This window comes from Physcomitrium patens, chromosome 25, assembly GCF_059467195.1.
Source record: "Physcomitrium patens ecotype Gransden chromosome 25, ASM5946719v1, whole genome shotgun sequence".
Lineage (NCBI taxonomy): Eukaryota > Viridiplantae > Streptophyta > Bryopsida > Funariales > Funariaceae > Physcomitrium > Physcomitrium patens.
Genome location: NC_143434.1, coordinates 5,792,621 through 5,810,633, shown reverse-complemented (window position 1 = coordinate 5,810,633; position 18,013 = coordinate 5,792,621). Strand labels below are relative to the sequence as shown.

The window sequence follows — 18,013 nt, the reverse complement described above, 5'->3', positions numbered from 1 at the left end:
AGGAATCATCTTTGATGGTATTCTAAATGTTTTATTTGAAGGGAATTATGAAGGCTTCAATAATGATTAAATATTAAGGTGGTCTTGATGAATAAGCTTTTGAAAACTTGAAGATTGTTGCTATAAATTGACTTATATATCTACAACCAAACTTTTGTTTTTGACATCTTTTAAAGAATTCATTGTAATATAAAATGGCTTAAGCAATAAATTACTCTAGTAAATCTAATTTTGATATCATCAATAATAAATTTTTTATATTATTTTTTAATTGATAATGACTTTGTCATTCCAAAACATGTTGTAAATAAGGTTTTGGAATTTTGTAGTATATATGGTGGTTGAACGTGATCCTTATTTTAAAGATAGGTGTTTGATCTTTGCTATCTTTTTTCAATCACTTTCTTCAAACATGATCATAAAGACTTCTAAAAATGAATTAAGATCATAAAGAAGTTGTGAATTTTTTTCCATTTAAGGTGTAAACTAAGAGAGATCACTTCTAGATAGAAATGTACCTATGAATCCAACTTGAATAAATCCATCAAGATATTAAAATAGTTGTAACCTTTGATCGAGCTTTACTTATTGTAAAAATCTTCAAAACTTTGATCTTGTTCTATCAAACTCCTTTAACATACTTATCTTTGTCTTTCTTATATTTGTAGTAGCAAGACTTTTTGAATTCAATTGTGAATATGATCTACTTGCTTCTCTCAATTGCACATTTTTTTGAAGTAGAGTCAAAACTTTATTGTTGATTTCTTTTATAGGTATAGGAATAGTACCTCTATGATGATGATAGAGATATGTGAAATTTTCATCCTAAGAGTATTGATAAGTTTGTGAAGCTTTGCAATAATTATAAATCTATTTTTATTTTTGTTGAGAGTGGAATTTATAATTTTTTCAATTCAAATAAATCTATAAATTAAATTAAGAGAGAGTAATTTGTAACTTCTTATATCAAATAAAAATTTCTACAAAGAGGAATAGTTTACTTTCTTTAAAAAAAAACATTCTTAGAAAATTAAAAATATTAGTTTAAATTAGATATTCTTCAACCTTAAAAATATAATAATAGAAGCCAAATAATCCACTCACTTTTATAAAAAAATAAGAACAATGAATTAACACTTTAATCAAAATATTAAAGATATGAATCTCAAAGAATCAAAGAATCAATATACTCTTGTATCATTCAAAAAAAAACTAGATAATCATTCAAAAATAATATAATATTAAACTATAATAAGTATTACCAAAGACAAAAATAGTAGAGTCTCTTTAAACAAAATTAAGAATAAGAAAGATGTTGACAAGAATAAAGAAGGCTTCACTTTTGCCTATATATAAACTATCTAACTAAAAACTACGTGGCAATGTTTCATAGGACCTCCAATATGTGTCCAACTTGTAAAACACATATCTAACTTGCAATAAAAGTTTCTTGTATGTGTACTACATGGTTAGCTTGTATCACAAACTACTAATACATGCAACACATGGCTAACTTGTTGGCCAAGTTTTTAACCTACCAATCAACTACAAAAACGTCGAGAGTCAAATACGCATCTATAAAGCTTTTAAAAAGCTTTGCCACAAGATATTATTAAATCTACCTACATTTATTTTCTACATAATACTTCTTATTTAAGTAAACATGTATATTTATAATAGACACACATGTAAGAAACTTGTCTTGTAAGTTAAACATGTATCTTGCAAGTCAGACAAGTGTCAAAGGTCCTTTAAAATATTATTATATTATTCAAGAAAAATAGAATGTCACCATGTAGCTCCAAGTTAGATAATATATATAAAGACAAGAGTGAAACATTCTCCACTCTTATCAATACTTTTCTTGTTTTTAGTCTAGTTTCTAGAGTCTCTACTATTCTTATCTTTGATAACAATCATTTCAGTTCTAATATTATACTATTTTTGAGTAAATATCTATTTTTCTTGAATAATACAATAATATTTTAAAGTTTTTATTATTTTGATTCATATCTTGTATAAATTAGTTTTATTTTTGAAAGTAGCAAAGTAAAAAATATGACTTAATCTAGTTATTAAATAACTAATGGCTTGAAAATTTAAAAATTATAGCAAATTATATAGATTTTTTTAAAATTTTATCTAAAAATGTATTTAATAGATTAAATCAAAAATAAAGTACCAAATTCAATATAAAGCTTGGTAAAATTATCTAATATACTAAGAGGATATATATATATATATAAATTATTAATTTTAAATTAGAAAATAAATTATTTTATTTGATAAATAATATGTCAAAAAAAAATATTTATCTATTTCTTTCAAAATCAAGCTTAATTTAAAAATAAAATAACTTAATAATTTCTTCTTTAATTTTGAGTTTAATCTAGTAATCTAAAAAAACCACTTTTATTTCTAATAATAGTATTATTATAAAAAATCATCTTTCATATTTATATAAAAACTTATATTACAAAATATTATATAACTGTATAAACATCTTCTTTAAAGCAACATAATTATCATATTATGTATAAACATTTAAAAATCCATCTCTTAAAATGATAATTTTTAAAAAGTAAAAGAATAAAAACCTCCTTAATGCAATAAATCTATAGAAAAAAAATGAATAAACCAGTAAATCATTAAAGCAAAAAAAAGAAAAAAAAATGTGAAGAAATCATCACTCGGAATGTGTTTCTTCTTCTTCTTAATGGTGGTGACTTGCATGTTCATAAGTGGGAATGGAGAAGTGCACACTTCATTAATTAAGTGACCCCCCACACAAACAAAGACCAAGCAACGAGGCCATGACCATAGATGAAAGCGAAAAAGCGAAGAAAGACGAGCATAAAGCAACGACGACATGCCGCTGACGCAAAACATAACGCGGCCACTGCCGCGCGTTGGACGTCACCGGATAAGCAAGAGGGCCCCGCGGTAGGTAGCGGCACCCCTGGCTACTGCAAAGCCCAAGGAGAAATCCACACGTAGCGTAGATCTCGAGGAGGATTCCGCAATGACGCGGTTACAACGTTGACCGGGAGAGGCAGAGGCCAAAGTGCCGTCTGCGGTCGGCAGGCCCCCTATGGCCGTGGTAGATCTGCAAGGGGGTGGGGAGGGCGGCGTCACTCAAACCCCGACGAACCCAGCGCCGAACATGTCCTTTTTTCCCCATTCGTGCGATCTATGACGACTTGGACCTAAAAGCTTTACGGGGGATTCAGCCTTAAGGTACTACATTCGATGCCCCAGGCGAGGAAAAAAACTTAGTTGGGGTCTGTTTGTGTGTGTGTGTGTGTGTGTGTGTGTATGTGTTGAATGAGGTGCTGACCCAGTGCTGCTGCGGATTTTGGTGGGTTTTTCGTCTTCTGGCTTTGTGGTTGGGGCTTGAAGTGCGATAGCGGTACATTGGAGCGGCGGTGGCGATGACGATGACGAAGGGACCGTGGAGCACCGTGTTGTTGCTGCTGCTGGCGTCGGCGCTTCTCATGAACTGCTTCGGTATGTTGGGGTTGGTTTTGATGTGGTTTTTTTGAGGTTTGCTCTTGTGTTGGTGACGGTGAGGTAGTGGTTTCAAGGATTGATGGATGGATCGGTGAGTGGTTGAGGGTGACGAGTGGTAGTGAAATGAAGGTGCAAGCGAGGGAGTTTGTTGTTGTTGTGGGTGGGGTCGGCATTGGATGGAGTTGCGAAAACGGATATGTGCTTTTGGGTCTTGGGTGGCGTTGGCGCGTCTCTCTGGAGCAGATCTTTCATTTCAAGCTTGGTTTTTTTCACAACACAGTCTGTCGGTTGAGGCCGTATTGGTTAGTTAAATTTGTGCTAGTTGGTGTATTGTAGCGTGGCTGCGCTAGATCTTATCTGTGCGGTTTGATGATAGTGTTTTTGAAAGAGGAGTCGATGAGATTCAGCTAGTATATTACAGATTGGCTGGTGTTTTGTTTAGTCTTACATTGCGATGTTGTATTATATCCACTTATTATCTTTTCCTGGGAAATGCTTGTGTTTAACATATGCTCTTTGCTTTTCCACCGGTATGATCTCGAAGAATTGAGTGTTTTTTCTCTGTGGAATGTTAGTGATGTGGATAATCCGACAAGTCGTAAACTTTGTATTTGTATGCTCTTGGTGGAACATTTTTGGTTTGCATTACCTTGTGTGGTGATAGTCATCGTCCAACCAACTGGATGAAATTAGTTTACAGTATTATATTTCACCCTCGTAATCTCTTTGCGTTGTGCTGAGACAGTGGGTTGCTGACCTTGTCTTTAGGAATGTTGTACTGAAAATATGCCATGAAAACGTGTTTTGCAGTAACACCAGTCACAAGTAGCGAGGACCAGGAGGCAGAAACCCTAAACAGCGAAGAGACTATCGATGAGCCAGTAAAAGAGACTTTTGTGGAGGACAAGCACATTGGAGCTGCCCCGGGGGTGGAGGCATCTGTTTATTTTCCCAAGAACCTCAACAATGGTAATCGTCTGGACCCTATTTTGTGCTCTGCACAAGTGCATCTAAATAGCAGAGGATTGTCAATTGTTTACATCTAAGAGCAGGGGGGATTTCAGAAAGTTAAGTTGTATTGAATGGATTTGAAGGTAAGAGTTTCTGTTGCTTCGTTGAAGAACTGAAGACTGAGTTTTAAGTTATCATTTCGAATTCCACTTTCTTCACTGGTGAGATGTATGGAGAAGTTTCCACGTAGTGAGTTGATGTTTACGGCTTTTTCGTGGAAACTGTTGGCCGTATCTAGACAGACTGTCTAATCCTTTTCTAATTGCGCCTTTTTCAACTTTTTTTTTTTTTTTTTTTTTTTTTTTTTTAATTTCTTGAACATTGAGGTTTGGTATTTGCAGTGGTGAAATCAGGAGAGCCTACGCAAATTCTTATCAATATCACCAATGATGGTGAGATTTACGCCCATGTAGAATGCCAAGTAGCCATCCGTTAAGGTTTTGTTGTTGTTTTTCCCATGTCCCCTGAAATTGCATGGAGTTTCGCACATTTATTCAGGTGTTTAACTGGATGCTCATGTTTTGTTGATTGAACTAAAAGTGATTTGTTTGTGTCGTTCATGAAACTGGTGTTGGATTGGATTCATAAATCGGTTTTATTTCAATATCATGATTCATTTATTAACAAGAGTCTGCAATATAAACTGCAGGAGCTGGTCCCATGCAGGTGCAATACATCCGTGCCAGTCTTCACCTTCCAAATGATCACCGGGTCATTATCCAGAACTTCACTGTTCAGGTATGTATGCTGTTTGGGTAGTAACAAGGTTATTTCCTTCGAATAATTAGTTTGTTGAAGCACACCGAATGTCTACTTCGTTCTAGTGTGTTGTTTTTGTTGATGACGCGAAGTCGGGTTTATCGCAAGGGCCTGACACTTGATGAATTTTTTAGTACCTGGGAATTTTTGTGTGTATCAAGAATTTCTCACGAATGTTGCATGTTTATGTGTGGATGATGAACGCAGGAGTACTCGAGCAGTATCCCACAAGGCAACAAGGTGACTTTTAGCTACTGGTTCGGCGTTGTCAAGTTTCTCCAGGTAGATTTTCGGTATCCACTCTGTTTTATTAGAATGCAATATTCCGGATACTGTGGGTGGATAGATGTCTTTGGGGGTAAATGCTGTAGTGCCCAGCAATTATATTCAAGCTAGTTGAGAGGTGCTTCGCTGCTCCCAAGGCAGTCTAAACCGCAATAGAAAATGTCGGATTCAATTTTTGCATCGACTTCTTACAGATACCGTGGTATATAGTGTTTAGTATATCTAATGTAAAGATTCACAATTATGCTCTCTGAAGAATAAGGTAGCTATGTTTCCTGCATGTCCATTAGGGAGTTGAGGATAGGAACAAGCGCGAATATATGTTTTGTTTTAAATCCCTTTTAGTTTTTTGTCAGAAAGGTAACGTCTATCTGTGTTGCAGCCAGGAAACTATGACTTCGTTGGGAAGATTATTTACGAGCTGGAAAACAAAGCTTACACACACGTCTTCTACAATAGCACTATCGATGTCGTGGAATCTGGCGGTTTTGTGAGTGGCGAGACAATTTTCCTGTCCAGTTTGGGCTTGGGTTTGTTGGGACTTCTCGGCATGTGGGCCTATTCTAAAGTTCAGGATTTTATCAAGGTATTTGTCGTATTATCTTCATATGCACAAGTTGAGTTGAATCTTCATGCATTCAAATTCTTGGATGATTTCATTTTTCCTCGTTCTCAAATAGCCCTGGACACACAATTTTTGACATTTCGTACTATTCTTTTGCAGAAACAAAGAAGAAGCAGCAAGAAAGTTGAGACTGGTACCCGCACCAACAGCGACGCTCACGCTAATGAATGGCTTAAAGTGAGCTCTTTTCTTCTCTTCAAATTTTGAAAATTTATTTGTCTTCGTACAATATATCGTTATTGTAAAGATTTTCGTTTTTGTGAGTTACTTTCCAGTTGGCATCTGTCTGTGTTGGAAACCTGTAGATGAAATGTGAAGACTCTGGGCTATTGTAGATAGTGTTGTGACTTTCAAGCTTGTTATTGTACTACATGAAAACTAACTATTTATCATTTGTGCTTTCTAACCGCTTTCCGCTTCCGTTATGGTCACAGGGGACATCGTTCACCCAGAAATTGTCAAGGAACATCTCACAGCAACGAAAGGCTTTCAAGAAAAAGAGCTCTTCTAAAGACTCTAAGGACGCTCCCAAGGACTCGTAGATATGGTCAATTTCTCAGAGTTATGTCGCTTTAGTGGTTGTTGCAATACTCGAGTTCTACAGTTTCGAAGTGGCGCTCGTCCTAAGTGATTCATTCTTGAGATGTCAATTAGACTGTTACGACGAACATCTTTTCTGCATTTTTAGCAGAATTTTGAAAGCAGGGACCGAGTTGAGGGCAACTTCCATAGACGGTTACTTCACCAGTCATTGCTTAGTTGTAACGCTGGACTTCAGCGCCATTCATGTGATGGTGGTGATCATCTTCACATATATGAATATTCAGCGTAATGTGAAGTTCTTTTGCAAGGTACCAACACTTGAAGTAACAGACAGGACTGAGTTCTGTTACTAGCTTTGTGAGCGATTTCCTAGAGTTTGTTTTTTCTGTTTTTATTGTCTTTGAATGCTTCTATTTCAGAAATTGCTTGCGAGTTAAATCTAGTAATGAACCTACGTCCTCCCGCGCGTTTCTCCTTGTTTATATCACGCCCTGGTTGGCTATCGTCCACATGCCATTTTTTGTTCTTCCCCCCTTACAAAATGGCAAGTGTAAGAGGTAAGTGGTTCTTTTTTTTCTTTTCTTTTTTCTTTATTTTTCTTTTGCCTCTTCATAGCAGGTAATATTTGTGGAGTTATTGATGGATAGGAAGACTGATCTGTTTTATTAACAAAAACACAACAATATGCCAACCAATTTGTTCTTATTGTAGATCTAAATAATAAGATTTAAATTTTCTATTCCCTAAACTTTTTGTATTCTATCATTAATTCCTATCACTTTTCACCTCCTTTTTTAGAAATTAAAATTTTATTTTATATTAAATGTAATTGACAAGAGAATTGACTATCACATGATGTTTGTTATTATCTTAGGAACAATGATTGACTAAAATAATACATTTGCGATGAAACGAAATTAGGTGTGGCATAGGATTGAACGAGCTGCATTAAAACTAGCGGGGTAAGTGATTAGGCCCCACAATAAACACATAATGCACTCCACTTTTGAAGTCCACTTAAATTTATCATATACTTGTGGAACCACTTACATTTATAATATACTTGTGGAAGTGGCAACGTCATGTAATAGAGTTCAAAAAATAATGCAATTTGTGTCTATCCTTTTTCAGTTTCTTTGTCAGTCTGCTAAGAGGTTGAGATGAATCAAATTATAAAAGAATATTAAGTGATCTCTTAAATTATATTCATGGCAGAATGTATGCCGTTTAGTTTGCAAAACGGTTACGTGTTGTAGCAAAGTTTTAGGTGAGATTCTCAAACTGGAAATTAATCCTTGTTTTAATAGTCCATTGTAATAGATACCATGTGCAACACTACAAATTGGTCTTTATTGAGATAGCCACACAATCACTTTCACCAAATTTGAAGTATCAGGAATGTGTTACTCTAATGACTCATATATCCAACATTTTCAATTATACCCATCCCTCAGTTGGGAGGCCTATCAGTAAGTAATTCTCAGTAAGCGAATGTTGGGATAAAAACCCTTTTATATTCGCAACTAACGGTACCAAATTCTAAACTTGAAGGTTGACATTAAATCCTTATCATCGCTTCGTGTAGTTCTTGGTGTTCGTGCTAGAACAATTTCTCATCAAGTTTTAGTATAACATTTAAATCCATCAGAACAGACTGCTTACAACAGCAAGAAAACTTTTCTGATGCCAAGGAGGCTCTACAAGTGTCTTCTTCTCTTCTTACCCACCCTCCGCAGCTCTCTGGAGTTCTCAAAGCATTCACGGAATCCGAAGTGCGGGTACCGATCATAAAAAGTCTCTTCCTGACTGTGCGTATCCCAATGCTCCCCACTGCTGCTCTGCCCATACTTGTGCACCCAACCAGAGCCATTGTGTCCCTCACCCCACGTCCTGTTCCAGCGCTCACCATGCAATCCCTCCCACCACGTCTCACCTTGCTTCACGCCGTGACCATTCTGATCAAAGCGCTCGTCCCATTTATCTCCCCACTTCGTCCATCCGCCACCAGATTCTAACCGTTCGGCCCACTTGTCTGTGTACTTCATACTACCACCTTGTCCATCATACTCTTCACCCCACCTGCACACGGCTCCGTCAGAAACTCTGCGACCATTCATTGCTGCACCAAGTGGAACTATTTAGACATTTTGGCTTGTTTACCTTTCGTGCCAAACATGAGCATGGCCAGGCTCCAGAGGCGTAGTCAAGTCAATTTGGCTCCACTTGTCCGCCCACTTCTCAGCACGCCCTGAAGCGTCGTATTTCTCCATCCACTTCTCATGCCATTGCCCTCCATGTCCGTCCTTCGCCCACTTGTCAGCGCTCTTTTGGATGTGCATAAGCCCCGTCGTTGCATCCTATCGCAGATACAAAAAGTGCCCTAATCAGCAAAGCTCTCACTGCTTACACTGTACAAGTAGAAATAATTTCCTGACCAGGACCTACCTGCCACATGGATTCTTGCCAAAACTCGCGCCATACACCCCCACTTGCGTCACGCCCTGATTTCTCTGCTCCGAGCTCCTTAAAGTCGTAAGCATCAGCGGCTTCCCAAAACTTCTCTTCCCATTCCACACTCCCATCGGCACTTACGCCTCTCATGACTGTCCACGTGCAAGTGACGCCATTGGCACGATTCTCCACGCCCGTTTCTTTCCACCAGCGTGAACCATCTTCGTGTACACCACTTGTATCGCTTGCGTCCTGTCCTGCCGTCTGCATTCCCTGTTTCATTGCAGAGACAGTCTCTGTTACCGATTCTGGTATTTGCAGTGAAGCCTCATTGAGAGCCTCGTGAGTCACCTGCTGCTCTCCCGTCTTTTCCTTCTCAACCTCCAGCAGGGACTGAAGCGGAGGCAGCGATGGCACAGATCTGCTCTGGAACACCAATGGGAGCTCTTTTGGCAGATCCTGGACCTCTCTCTGCAGAGGAAGGTCAAGATTCTCCTCAGGAGTTCTCTCCTTCTCCGTGAATTTGGGCATGGACTTCGGCAAATCCGCTCGCATATTCATCTTTGGAGGGAGTACATCCTCCGGTTTTCGGGTGTCTGGGGGAGGTACCCATGTCCAGAAGTCTGGCCCTGGTGTTGCTGCTGCTCCAAGAGTGGATCCAGTTCCCGACGTAATCTCTGACAGATCGTCTTCGCACAAAAAAAATTATATTCACATCATTAGCATGGCTACCTCTGTTTCCCTCAAATTTGACCAAAATTCAATACTCCTAATCTCACATACAAACATGCAGATAAATGGCTAGTCCGTATGAAAAAATTTCCAACTACACGCCGATAGGAGTTCATCCGCGCTTGTAAAAACTACTAATCTTTAACGTCCATACAGACCCTCTGACCGTTACATTTCCCAGCAGTCTCAAGCACCTTAGGAGCTAGTGAGCAATCCCAAATCTCTATGATTGCTTCAAGTTAAGATAATAGTCGTGATAGAATTGCGTTTAGGTTGTGTATACCAACTGGAGACCCATTTTCTTTAAAAATATGAAGTACATTACGAGATGGGGACTAACTGACTCTTACGAACATTAGGTGAGGATTTCATGAAAAAAATGCTTAAATTTCTTAGTGGGAAGTTGGCGCTACATTCGCTACATGGTTTGAGCTGATACCTGAAGAGAGAGGTCTCTGTTGAAGGGCAGGCAGTTTCACCGCCACGGTGGAAGTAGTCACCCATTGAGGGGAACTACTCGAGCGAGGGGCTGGAACTTCAGGTTTAGGTGGAGCCTTCCTTGCTGGATTACTAGCCAACAAGGCGTCTACAGCAGCTAATGCAGCTGCTGCTCGAGTTAATACTTCTATTTTTTGAACCCTATCCCTTTCCTCTCTCGGCACCTGCAATACCATAACCGTCTTCAACGTCGCAGAATACTCAACTCACAAAGCATAATACTCACGGTGTAGTCATATCGAACTGATGCAGCATTAGAGCATCCTAGAAATTTCCCATGCTTGTGAAAAGGGGGAAACAACCGATGGTCAAGATCCGCACCTGTAGTATACTAGCAAATTGTTGCTCGCGGCGCCGCTGATCGACATCACTCTGCGCAGGCAAATCAAGAACACCACTGCCCTTCGAAGCTGCAATCTGCACCCCTTGCTTCTGGAGATTCTCCTGCTCCTTTCGATCGCGGGTAGTTTCCTCGTCACCACCTACTCCACCCTGTTTGGGAATATCAAGCCACTCCACATTCCCAGCCTCCATATCTGCCGGACGCGCTGTACACGCAATCCGAAGCCCTAACTTGCAAAATCCCCTGTTCCTCCGAGCTCCCAACAAGGATTGGCTCTTGCCCACGACGATAGCGCCCACTTTCCCATACCCACAATAACTTCGCAATCCCTGCACCCCATTCTGCACGCACCACACATTGGCCATTCCGGCAACTCCCAACCCACTTTCTCACTGACCAACTTCACCGCATCACGGCCCAACCACCACCACTACCACCACCACCACCAAACTCAGCACCTCAAATCTACTCCCTGCCACAACAAACACAATCACTACCCATCAAACCTCGATCACTCCAACCGTCCAGAACTCAAGAGCGAAACCTCCATGCAATGCGAACCCATAATCGGAAAACGACAAGGTGCGGAAAGTGAGAAAAATTGTTATCCCATAGGACAGGGATTGAAGAACAGTGAAGGAACGCATCTGTGTGGAAGGATGAGAGCAATCTGCGGCGCGGCAATGGATCCACGGACGAAGGGTGGTTGCTCCACTTGGCCTCGCGACCAGCAACGGGCTCGATGGTCACGGGGCCCTCGCGCAGCGGCTCGCGAGCGCGGCGACGGAGCCTTTCGGCGGACGTCGTCTTCCAGTAGGCGACCTTTCCTTGGGCGGAATCTCTCCAAACGTGACAACAACAGCAAAGGAATTCTACAATAGGGAGGAAATATATTTATCAAACTAATACTTCTCTTTTGTTTTTGTTTATTTTTTTGTATATTTTATTTATTTATTGATGATTCTAAAGCTGATCGTGTTTGACTGCTTCTTCTAAGATACTTTGTCTTTTTTCTTTTTCTGAAGGATAAATTTGTGATATCCATGTGTCATGCTTACCTTGTTTGCAGCATTCTATTGTTTAGTCTTTTTTTTTTTTTTTTTTTTTTTCTTACTCTTCCCATTCTGATTTCTTCTACTGCCTCTTGATGCATCTCAGATATCCACTTACAACATATTGATTGCATTCATGTCACCAAAAAATAAGTATATATATATAGAGAGAGAGAGAGGAGAATGTTAAATAGACCCAGATTTTTTCTAAATCAGCCTATCCATAATGAAGAATATGGTAATTATGATGAATGTGGCTGGTTTTCATTGTTTTTGGATCCAGTAATGGAGAAATTAATTTAGTAAAAACTTGGGTCTATTTAGCATTCCACTATATATATATATATATATATATATATATTCTCACAATAGCTATAGGATGAGAAAAAAGACAAACAAACAAACAAACACACACACACATTGTTTACATATATATATGTGTGTGTGTGTTTGTATATATATATATATATATATATATATACATATATATAAAGATTAGAATTTTAGAATTTTTTAAAAGTTGCACATTGTATGAATTTTTTTATTTTTATTATTATTTTTTCCCCTTTCGATGGAAAATATTAGATTATATGAATCTTTGAACAAATATCTTAAATATTTCACCAGTTAAAAAAATTCATAACCATATTCTAAGTACAAGTTGTGTGTTTGCATATATATATATATATATATATATATATATCATCATCATCATCATCAAAATTATTTAAATTTCATGCCTAATTAGAATGCTACTCATTTCAATAGTACAAAAAATATTACAATTATATATATATATATATATATATATAGTAAAATTATTGTTCCAATTTTAAAGAAGTTTTGCTACAATTGATTATAGTATAAGTCGTAGATATCTTACATCTACAATCTTGGTTCAGTTGTTTTATAACAATATCAGTTTATTTATTTATTTATTTTGTTTGTTTTTTTGTTTTTTGTTTTTTTTTTGTTAACTATTACATTAAAAAGGTTCTGAAATTTTATTTTTTTATACTTAAAGCATTTAATTCTTTTAAACCTTTTATATATATATATATATATATATATATAGTGTTTAAAAAATATCTTATGCTATAATACCTAAGGCTAAATTAAAAAGCAAACTCTGTAATTTTTTAAATTATGCCTAGGCATGTGTAATCTAATTAGATGAAACTATATTAAAATATTACTAAAACTAATAATATTTTATTTTATTTTATTTTTACACCTTGAATGGTTATTAATATAATTTAAAAGATAGAATCACAAGATATAATTCTTTTTTATTAATAACTTTTAGAATATCATAATTTAAATTTTTGTAGCTAAAACTTTGATTACAACAACATTTCTTAAAAATGTGGTACTTATTAAAGTTTAAATGATTTACTACCAAGAGATTTTGGCTTATTAAGATGTTTTTTTTGCACTTTTAATTTTAACTAATTTAAATTTAAAATATATTTCAAAAAGATTCGACATTCTTTATTTTACTAATCTTGTCTTATAATCATTAAATTTTTATTTTAAATAATCTTAAAAATTTGAATATATTTTAAAAAATAAGTTACAATATTTTAAGTTTTAGAAATTTATGGAAATTTAGATGCAATACTTTGTTTTAACCTAGTTAATAATTATATTTTATTTTAATATTTATATTTTATTTTAGTATTTTTTTTGCAAATGAGTATCTTTTAATTAATTAAAAATATTATATATATATATATATATATATATATTACCATGGTACTATAATAACTATAAAATCAAGTAGTGTTAGTAAGAACACAATTATTTAGCAACCTCCTTATTATTACAATATTATATTCTTCTTTTAAAAAAAGTAAATTGATATTAAAAAAATGAAAAATATTTGGTGTAATAACAAACCTATTCTATTAAGTCTTTAATTTAGACTTCATATTTTTAATATCTAAAAATCCGAGTATTCTTATCAAATTATAAAATATATTATTATATATATCTTTTAAATGTGTAATATGTATGCACTAAGGTCATTTTAAAAATAAACTTCATATTGTAAGCTACCAAGTTTTTAAATAGTTTAAACAAGCAACAAGTTAAAAATGTCATTTATATATGTTTGCCATTTTTTCATTTTTAACATACCGGTGTATACTCTTTTGCTAATTTAGAGAATAGAATATATTATAAGGCTTAAGATATACCACTATTTAGACTAGAGTAAGCTTAGCTTAGGAGGAGTGTAATTTTATTTCAAGTACAATTTTGCATCTCTTACTCCTAACTTATGGTCTCTAATCTAAGTTTGTTTAAGATTTTTTCAAGAGTTCTATTTTATTTTTTATTACCTCTTGTGTATTGGTGTTGGAGTTTTCTTCTAACATGCTTCAAAAATAAGAAGATTGTTTTTTAATTTTTGGTCAAGATTATTGTTTAAAAATTACAATTTTTTTTTGTTTCCAAATAGTCTAGAAGTATTTTTTTGATTAAAGAAACCTACAAGAACTTCATGTCTTTGAGGTTGTTGAGGGAGATTCCAAAAATTACTTAGTATGAAGGTAGATTTAGTTTGGAGGTGGTTTAGGATTTGAATGTTTTGTGCCTAAATAGTTTCGGGTGATTGTTGTCCATTCCTAGATAGTTATGGCAGACTTAAAATACTGTATTGTTTTAAACACAACCTTCAATTGTTTTATGTTAGGATAGAAATAGTTACATCTAGGAAAGATTAATAAAGACAACAATTCTACAAGTCTATGTATGTATGAACAAATGTGGTCCCATGGAATACACACCTGATATTGTAGGTTATAGTTTTAACATTTGATGTTTTTGGTGCAGGGACGTACCACATTGGTCACCGCAAATAGATCAAGCATAATTCGGGCTACAGACCAAGGTAGGCAGTTGAGCTTCTAGTGCAAGTATACGGAGGTTTTCTTTCGAGAGGGATCATTCTTTCTGTGTCGTTTGATGCGAACGAGCTAATGCGAAATACTTTGATTGCAACAGAAGCACCTTCACAACATGAAGAAGTGCTTTTACATACAGCCACCGTTTAGTCGATTTACAAAATCAGTTTCCTACAAATCAGGACACACACAACCATCGTATATCAGATTCTACGTGAGCCATCAAACGATTGTGTGAGAGCTGAATGCATGTAGATGGAAGACAATCAATACAAGGTCAGAAGTTATTTGACACTTGGATAATCATCTATTATTTACCGAGAGTAGCCATTACGTCATACAGATGCTTGTGGGTAACACTGTAGAGAACTCTTTATTAGATACAGTAGATTTGTACAAAAGCTATACCTAGGACCTCGAGGAAACATAACTCCAAATCGTCGAGTGCTACTACAGGTATTTTACAACGTCAGGTTGTGGGTGCTTGTGATGTTGGTCGATAATTGCAAACTGCATCTCGGCCCGTAATTTCAAAAAATAACTTCAAGCTATTTTAAAGCCAAGCTCGTCATTTTTCACTTCAACCGACCTGACGACTAAATTTTCTATAATCTCGTAATTCAAAAAGTGATATGAAGAACAAAAACATTCAACGACAAAGAGTAAAATCAAAAGAAATCGTGCCACGCAGACTAGATCTCTCCACCGTAACCCCCAGATCCGAAGTAGTCTCGTCTGGTGCCAGCAATCGCTTGGCTCTTCTGGTGCTCCAGCTTTGGGCACTCACTAATACGATGGCCCAATCCTCCACAGTACGCACAACCTTTAACTCCGCTAGCTTTAGCAAGCTCCTCAGCCTCCTCCATTGGGTCGTCTAGGGTTGCTAGCACAGGAGGTATCCTTTGCTTAGCCTCCTTCAGCAAGTGTTTCAGATCCAAAAGAATCGTCTCACTCTGGTTCTTGTTGATGAAAGAAGTGGCGATACCAGTTTTCCCACATCTTCCTGTACGCCCAATCCTATGAACATAGTTCTCAATTTCTGCAGGCATATCATAGTTGATAACATGCTGTATGTCCGGAAAATCAAGTCCCTTGGACGCAACGTCCGTTGCTACGAGAACATCCTTCTTACCCGCCTTAAAAGAGGCAATTGCAAATTCTCGCTCCTCCTGATCCTTGCCTCCATGGATTGCTACAGCCTCAACACCCTTCAAGAGTAAATACTCGTGTATGTCATCTACATCAGCTTTATTCTCGCAAAAAATGAGCACAGGAGGTGGTGTCTTCTGGAGACATTCCAGCAAATACACTATCTTCGCTTCCTGCTTCACATACTCAACTTCCTGAATCACATCCAAATTCGCTGCTCCCGCTCGACCCACGTTGACAACCACAGGCTTCACTAATGCGCTCTTAGCAAAGTTCTGAATTTTCTTTGGCATAGTCGCAGAAAATAGCAGTGTTTGCCTCTGTCCCCTAAAGTGGTCAAAAACCTCCCTAATATCCTCTTCAAAACCCAAATCGACAAGCCTGTCTGCCTCATCCAACGTAAGATACTTACAATTATCAAGATTCATTTTCTTCTTAGCCAGCATATCTTTCAACCGACCTGGCGTTGCAACCACGATATGCACCCCATGTTTCACAACCTCTAGCTGCGACCTCATATCAATACCACCAATGCAAAGCATGGAGCGTAGCTGCGGATATCCCTTTTCGCTAAGCACGGCCGTAAACTCCTCCACCACGTCATAGGTTTGGCGTGCAAGCTCTCGAGAGGGACAAACCACTAAGCCGAAAGGGCCCTCCCCACCGATCAAGGGCATTCGTACCTCTTCTTGCAATGCAAGCATAATTAAGGGCAAAACAAAGACCAAGGTTTTTCCAGAACCCGTGAACGCAATACCTATCATGTCCCTTCCAGACAAAATGACAGGAAGCCCTTGCACCTGAATTGGCGTTGGCCGTGTGATACCCTTTGCCTTCAGTTTCTTCAAAATTGGGTCTGGAAAACGCATGTCCTTGAAATTCTTAATTGGCGGGGGAATTTCATCGCCTTCAACTAAAATATGCCACTGGCGTCTAATGTCTTTACAATCCTTCTCACTTAGATTTCGGATAGCTAGGGGTGGCTTCCACCCTGTTTGCATGGGCTCGGTGTACGAGATACCCTTGGCAAGCTCTCTCACGGGCACTAGGTGCTTTTTCTCCGACAGCCTCTCAATCATCTCCTTCTCCTGCATTACCAACGCCTCCGTCACACTAATTTCTGGCGCATCCTTCTTCAGCTGCGACGATTTCACAAGCAGACTGGGCTTGATCTCTGATGATTTCAGCCCCTCTTGTTCATCCAACGTGGATGTCATATTGGCACCATTAGCACCCTTCACCGCTTTCTTGTTGAGCAGTTGCTGGGCTGCCATGAGACGTCGCTTCTTCACCGGCACATACTCTTCAATATCCTCCTCTTCTTCCTCTGCTCCCCTCTGCTGATTGCCTCCATTCTGCTCGGTCGCTTCCAACTGCCCCTCGTGCACCGCCATCAGTACCGAAAAACAAAAACCTCAACACAAACCTGGCAAACCTCTCCACTGAACAAGCCACAAGAATCAGCGAAAGCTGAAAATTTTGTACAAAACCTCTCTCTCTCTCTCTCCCTCGGCTTAGTGCTCTCTACGACGGCCACAGAAGCAGAGGAAACTAACAACCCAACACCACGTCCCCTGCTTCCTCCTTTGACAGCAACCTAATGGCAATGAACCATAACGCTGCCCGCAAAACCCTAATCTCCAAATGCTGGTCTCAAGTTCGGGAACGTCTGAAACAGCTCCGTGCTGCTGGTTCTCGAAGTTTTCGTTCATCTGTTCCCCTCCTTTTTCGTTCGATTATTCTTTAGTATATGTTCATTCATCCTTCATCCAATTTTGGATGGTGAAAGACGTTCATCTGAAACCAAGCATGAAGACTCGGTGACAAAGAATGAAATGAGATGGACTACATTCCATGCATGAAACAAAACTATTGAAAATAATGTGGAGGTATTGTTGATATGCTACAAGTTTTACTAACTAAATTAAAAGTTTGAAATAAATTTCTAGTGCTTTGTTTCCATTACGTGAGTCTTATAATTGTATAGAATATTAGTATGCTTAAATAAAAATAACATGAGATTGGGCCTTTGCAAAGGGTAATTTTCTGAAAATTCAACAAACACAAGATTAGTTCTTTGCAAAGGATGAGTTTCTAAAACTTTAATAAATACAAGATTGGTTTTTTGCAAAAGATGATTTTCTTAAGT

The 18,013-nt window shown here is 37.4% G+C and overlaps 3 protein-coding genes across 4 annotated transcripts; 1 reads left to right on the top strand and 2 right to left on the bottom strand.

Annotated features, from left to right (window-relative positions):
* The first annotated feature begins 3,149 nt into the window (after window positions 1–3,149).
* LOC112277333 (translocon-associated protein subunit alpha) lies at window positions 3,150–7,044 on the top strand. 2 transcript variants are annotated; one of them, XM_024509503.3, is made up of 9 exons: window positions 3,150–3,237; window positions 3,400–3,507; window positions 4,321–4,479; window positions 4,863–4,913; window positions 5,171–5,259; window positions 5,488–5,562; window positions 5,948–6,151; window positions 6,290–6,367; window positions 6,625–7,044. In XM_024509503.3, the coding sequence occupies exons 2-9, from the start codon at window positions 3,432–3,434 to the stop codon at window positions 6,730–6,732; spliced, it is 840 nt and encodes a 279-aa protein (XP_024365271.1). In that variant the 5' UTR covers window positions 3,150–3,237; window positions 3,400–3,431; the 3' UTR covers window positions 6,733–7,044. The 2 variants fall into 2 exon arrangements, with proteins under 2 accessions (XP_024365271.1, XP_024365269.1); XM_024509501.3 differs by having other exon boundaries at window positions 3,150–3,507.
* A 1,017-nt stretch (window positions 7,045–8,061) lies between these two features.
* Window positions 8,062–11,429, bottom strand: LOC112277332 (protein LIKE EARLY STARVATION, chloroplastic). The gene is made up of 5 exons (XM_024509500.3): window positions 10,736–11,429; window positions 10,356–10,578; window positions 9,179–9,873; window positions 8,894–9,090; window positions 8,062–8,812 (listed from the first exon to the last, which is right to left on the bottom strand). The coding sequence occupies exons 1-5, from the start codon at window positions 11,120–11,122 to the stop codon at window positions 8,431–8,433; spliced, it is 1,884 nt and encodes a 627-aa protein (XP_024365268.1). The 5' UTR covers window positions 11,123–11,429; the 3' UTR covers window positions 8,062–8,430.
* A 3,633-nt stretch (window positions 11,430–15,062) lies between these two features.
* LOC112277492 (DEAD-box ATP-dependent RNA helicase 35) lies at window positions 15,063–17,517 on the bottom strand. Its single transcript, XM_024509909.3, has one exon. The coding sequence runs from the start codon at window positions 17,256–17,258 to the stop codon at window positions 15,408–15,410; it is 1,851 nt and encodes a 616-aa protein (XP_024365677.1). The 5' UTR covers window positions 17,259–17,517; the 3' UTR covers window positions 15,063–15,407.
* Window positions 17,518–18,013: the final 496 nt, after the last annotated feature.

What these genes read in the sequence shown, in the direction of transcription:
- LOC112277332 (XM_024509500.3), bottom strand. Translation starts at nt 11,122, where the DNA reads ATGGCCAATGTGTGGTGCGTGCAGAATGGGGTGCAGGGATTGCGAAGT. An exon ending in GGCAAGAATCCATGTGGCAG is followed by an intron (nt 9,091 to 9,178) that starts GTAGGTCCTGGT and finishes TATCTGCGATAG; the next exon opens with GATGCAACGACGGGGCTTAT. An exon ending in GCTCATGTTTGGCACGAAAG is followed by an intron (nt 8,813 to 8,893) that starts GTAAACAAGCCA and finishes AGCCGTGTGCAG; the next exon opens with GTGGGGTGAAGAGTATGATG.
- LOC112277492 (XM_024509909.3), bottom strand. Translation starts at nt 17,258, where the DNA reads ATGGCGGTGCACGAGGGGCAGTTGGAAGCGACCGAGCAGAATGGAGGC.
- LOC112277333 (XM_024509503.3), top strand. Translation starts at nt 3,432, where the DNA reads ATGACGATGACGAAGGGACCGTGGAGCACCGTGTTGTTGCTGCTGCTG. An exon ending in TATCAATATCACCAATGATG is followed by an intron (nt 4,914 to 5,170) that starts GTGAGATTTACG and finishes TATAAACTGCAG; the next exon opens with GAGCTGGTCCCATGCAGGTG. An exon ending in ACGCTAATGAATGGCTTAAA is followed by an intron (nt 6,368 to 6,624) that starts GTGAGCTCTTTT and finishes TTATGGTCACAG; the next exon opens with GGGACATCGTTCACCCAGAA.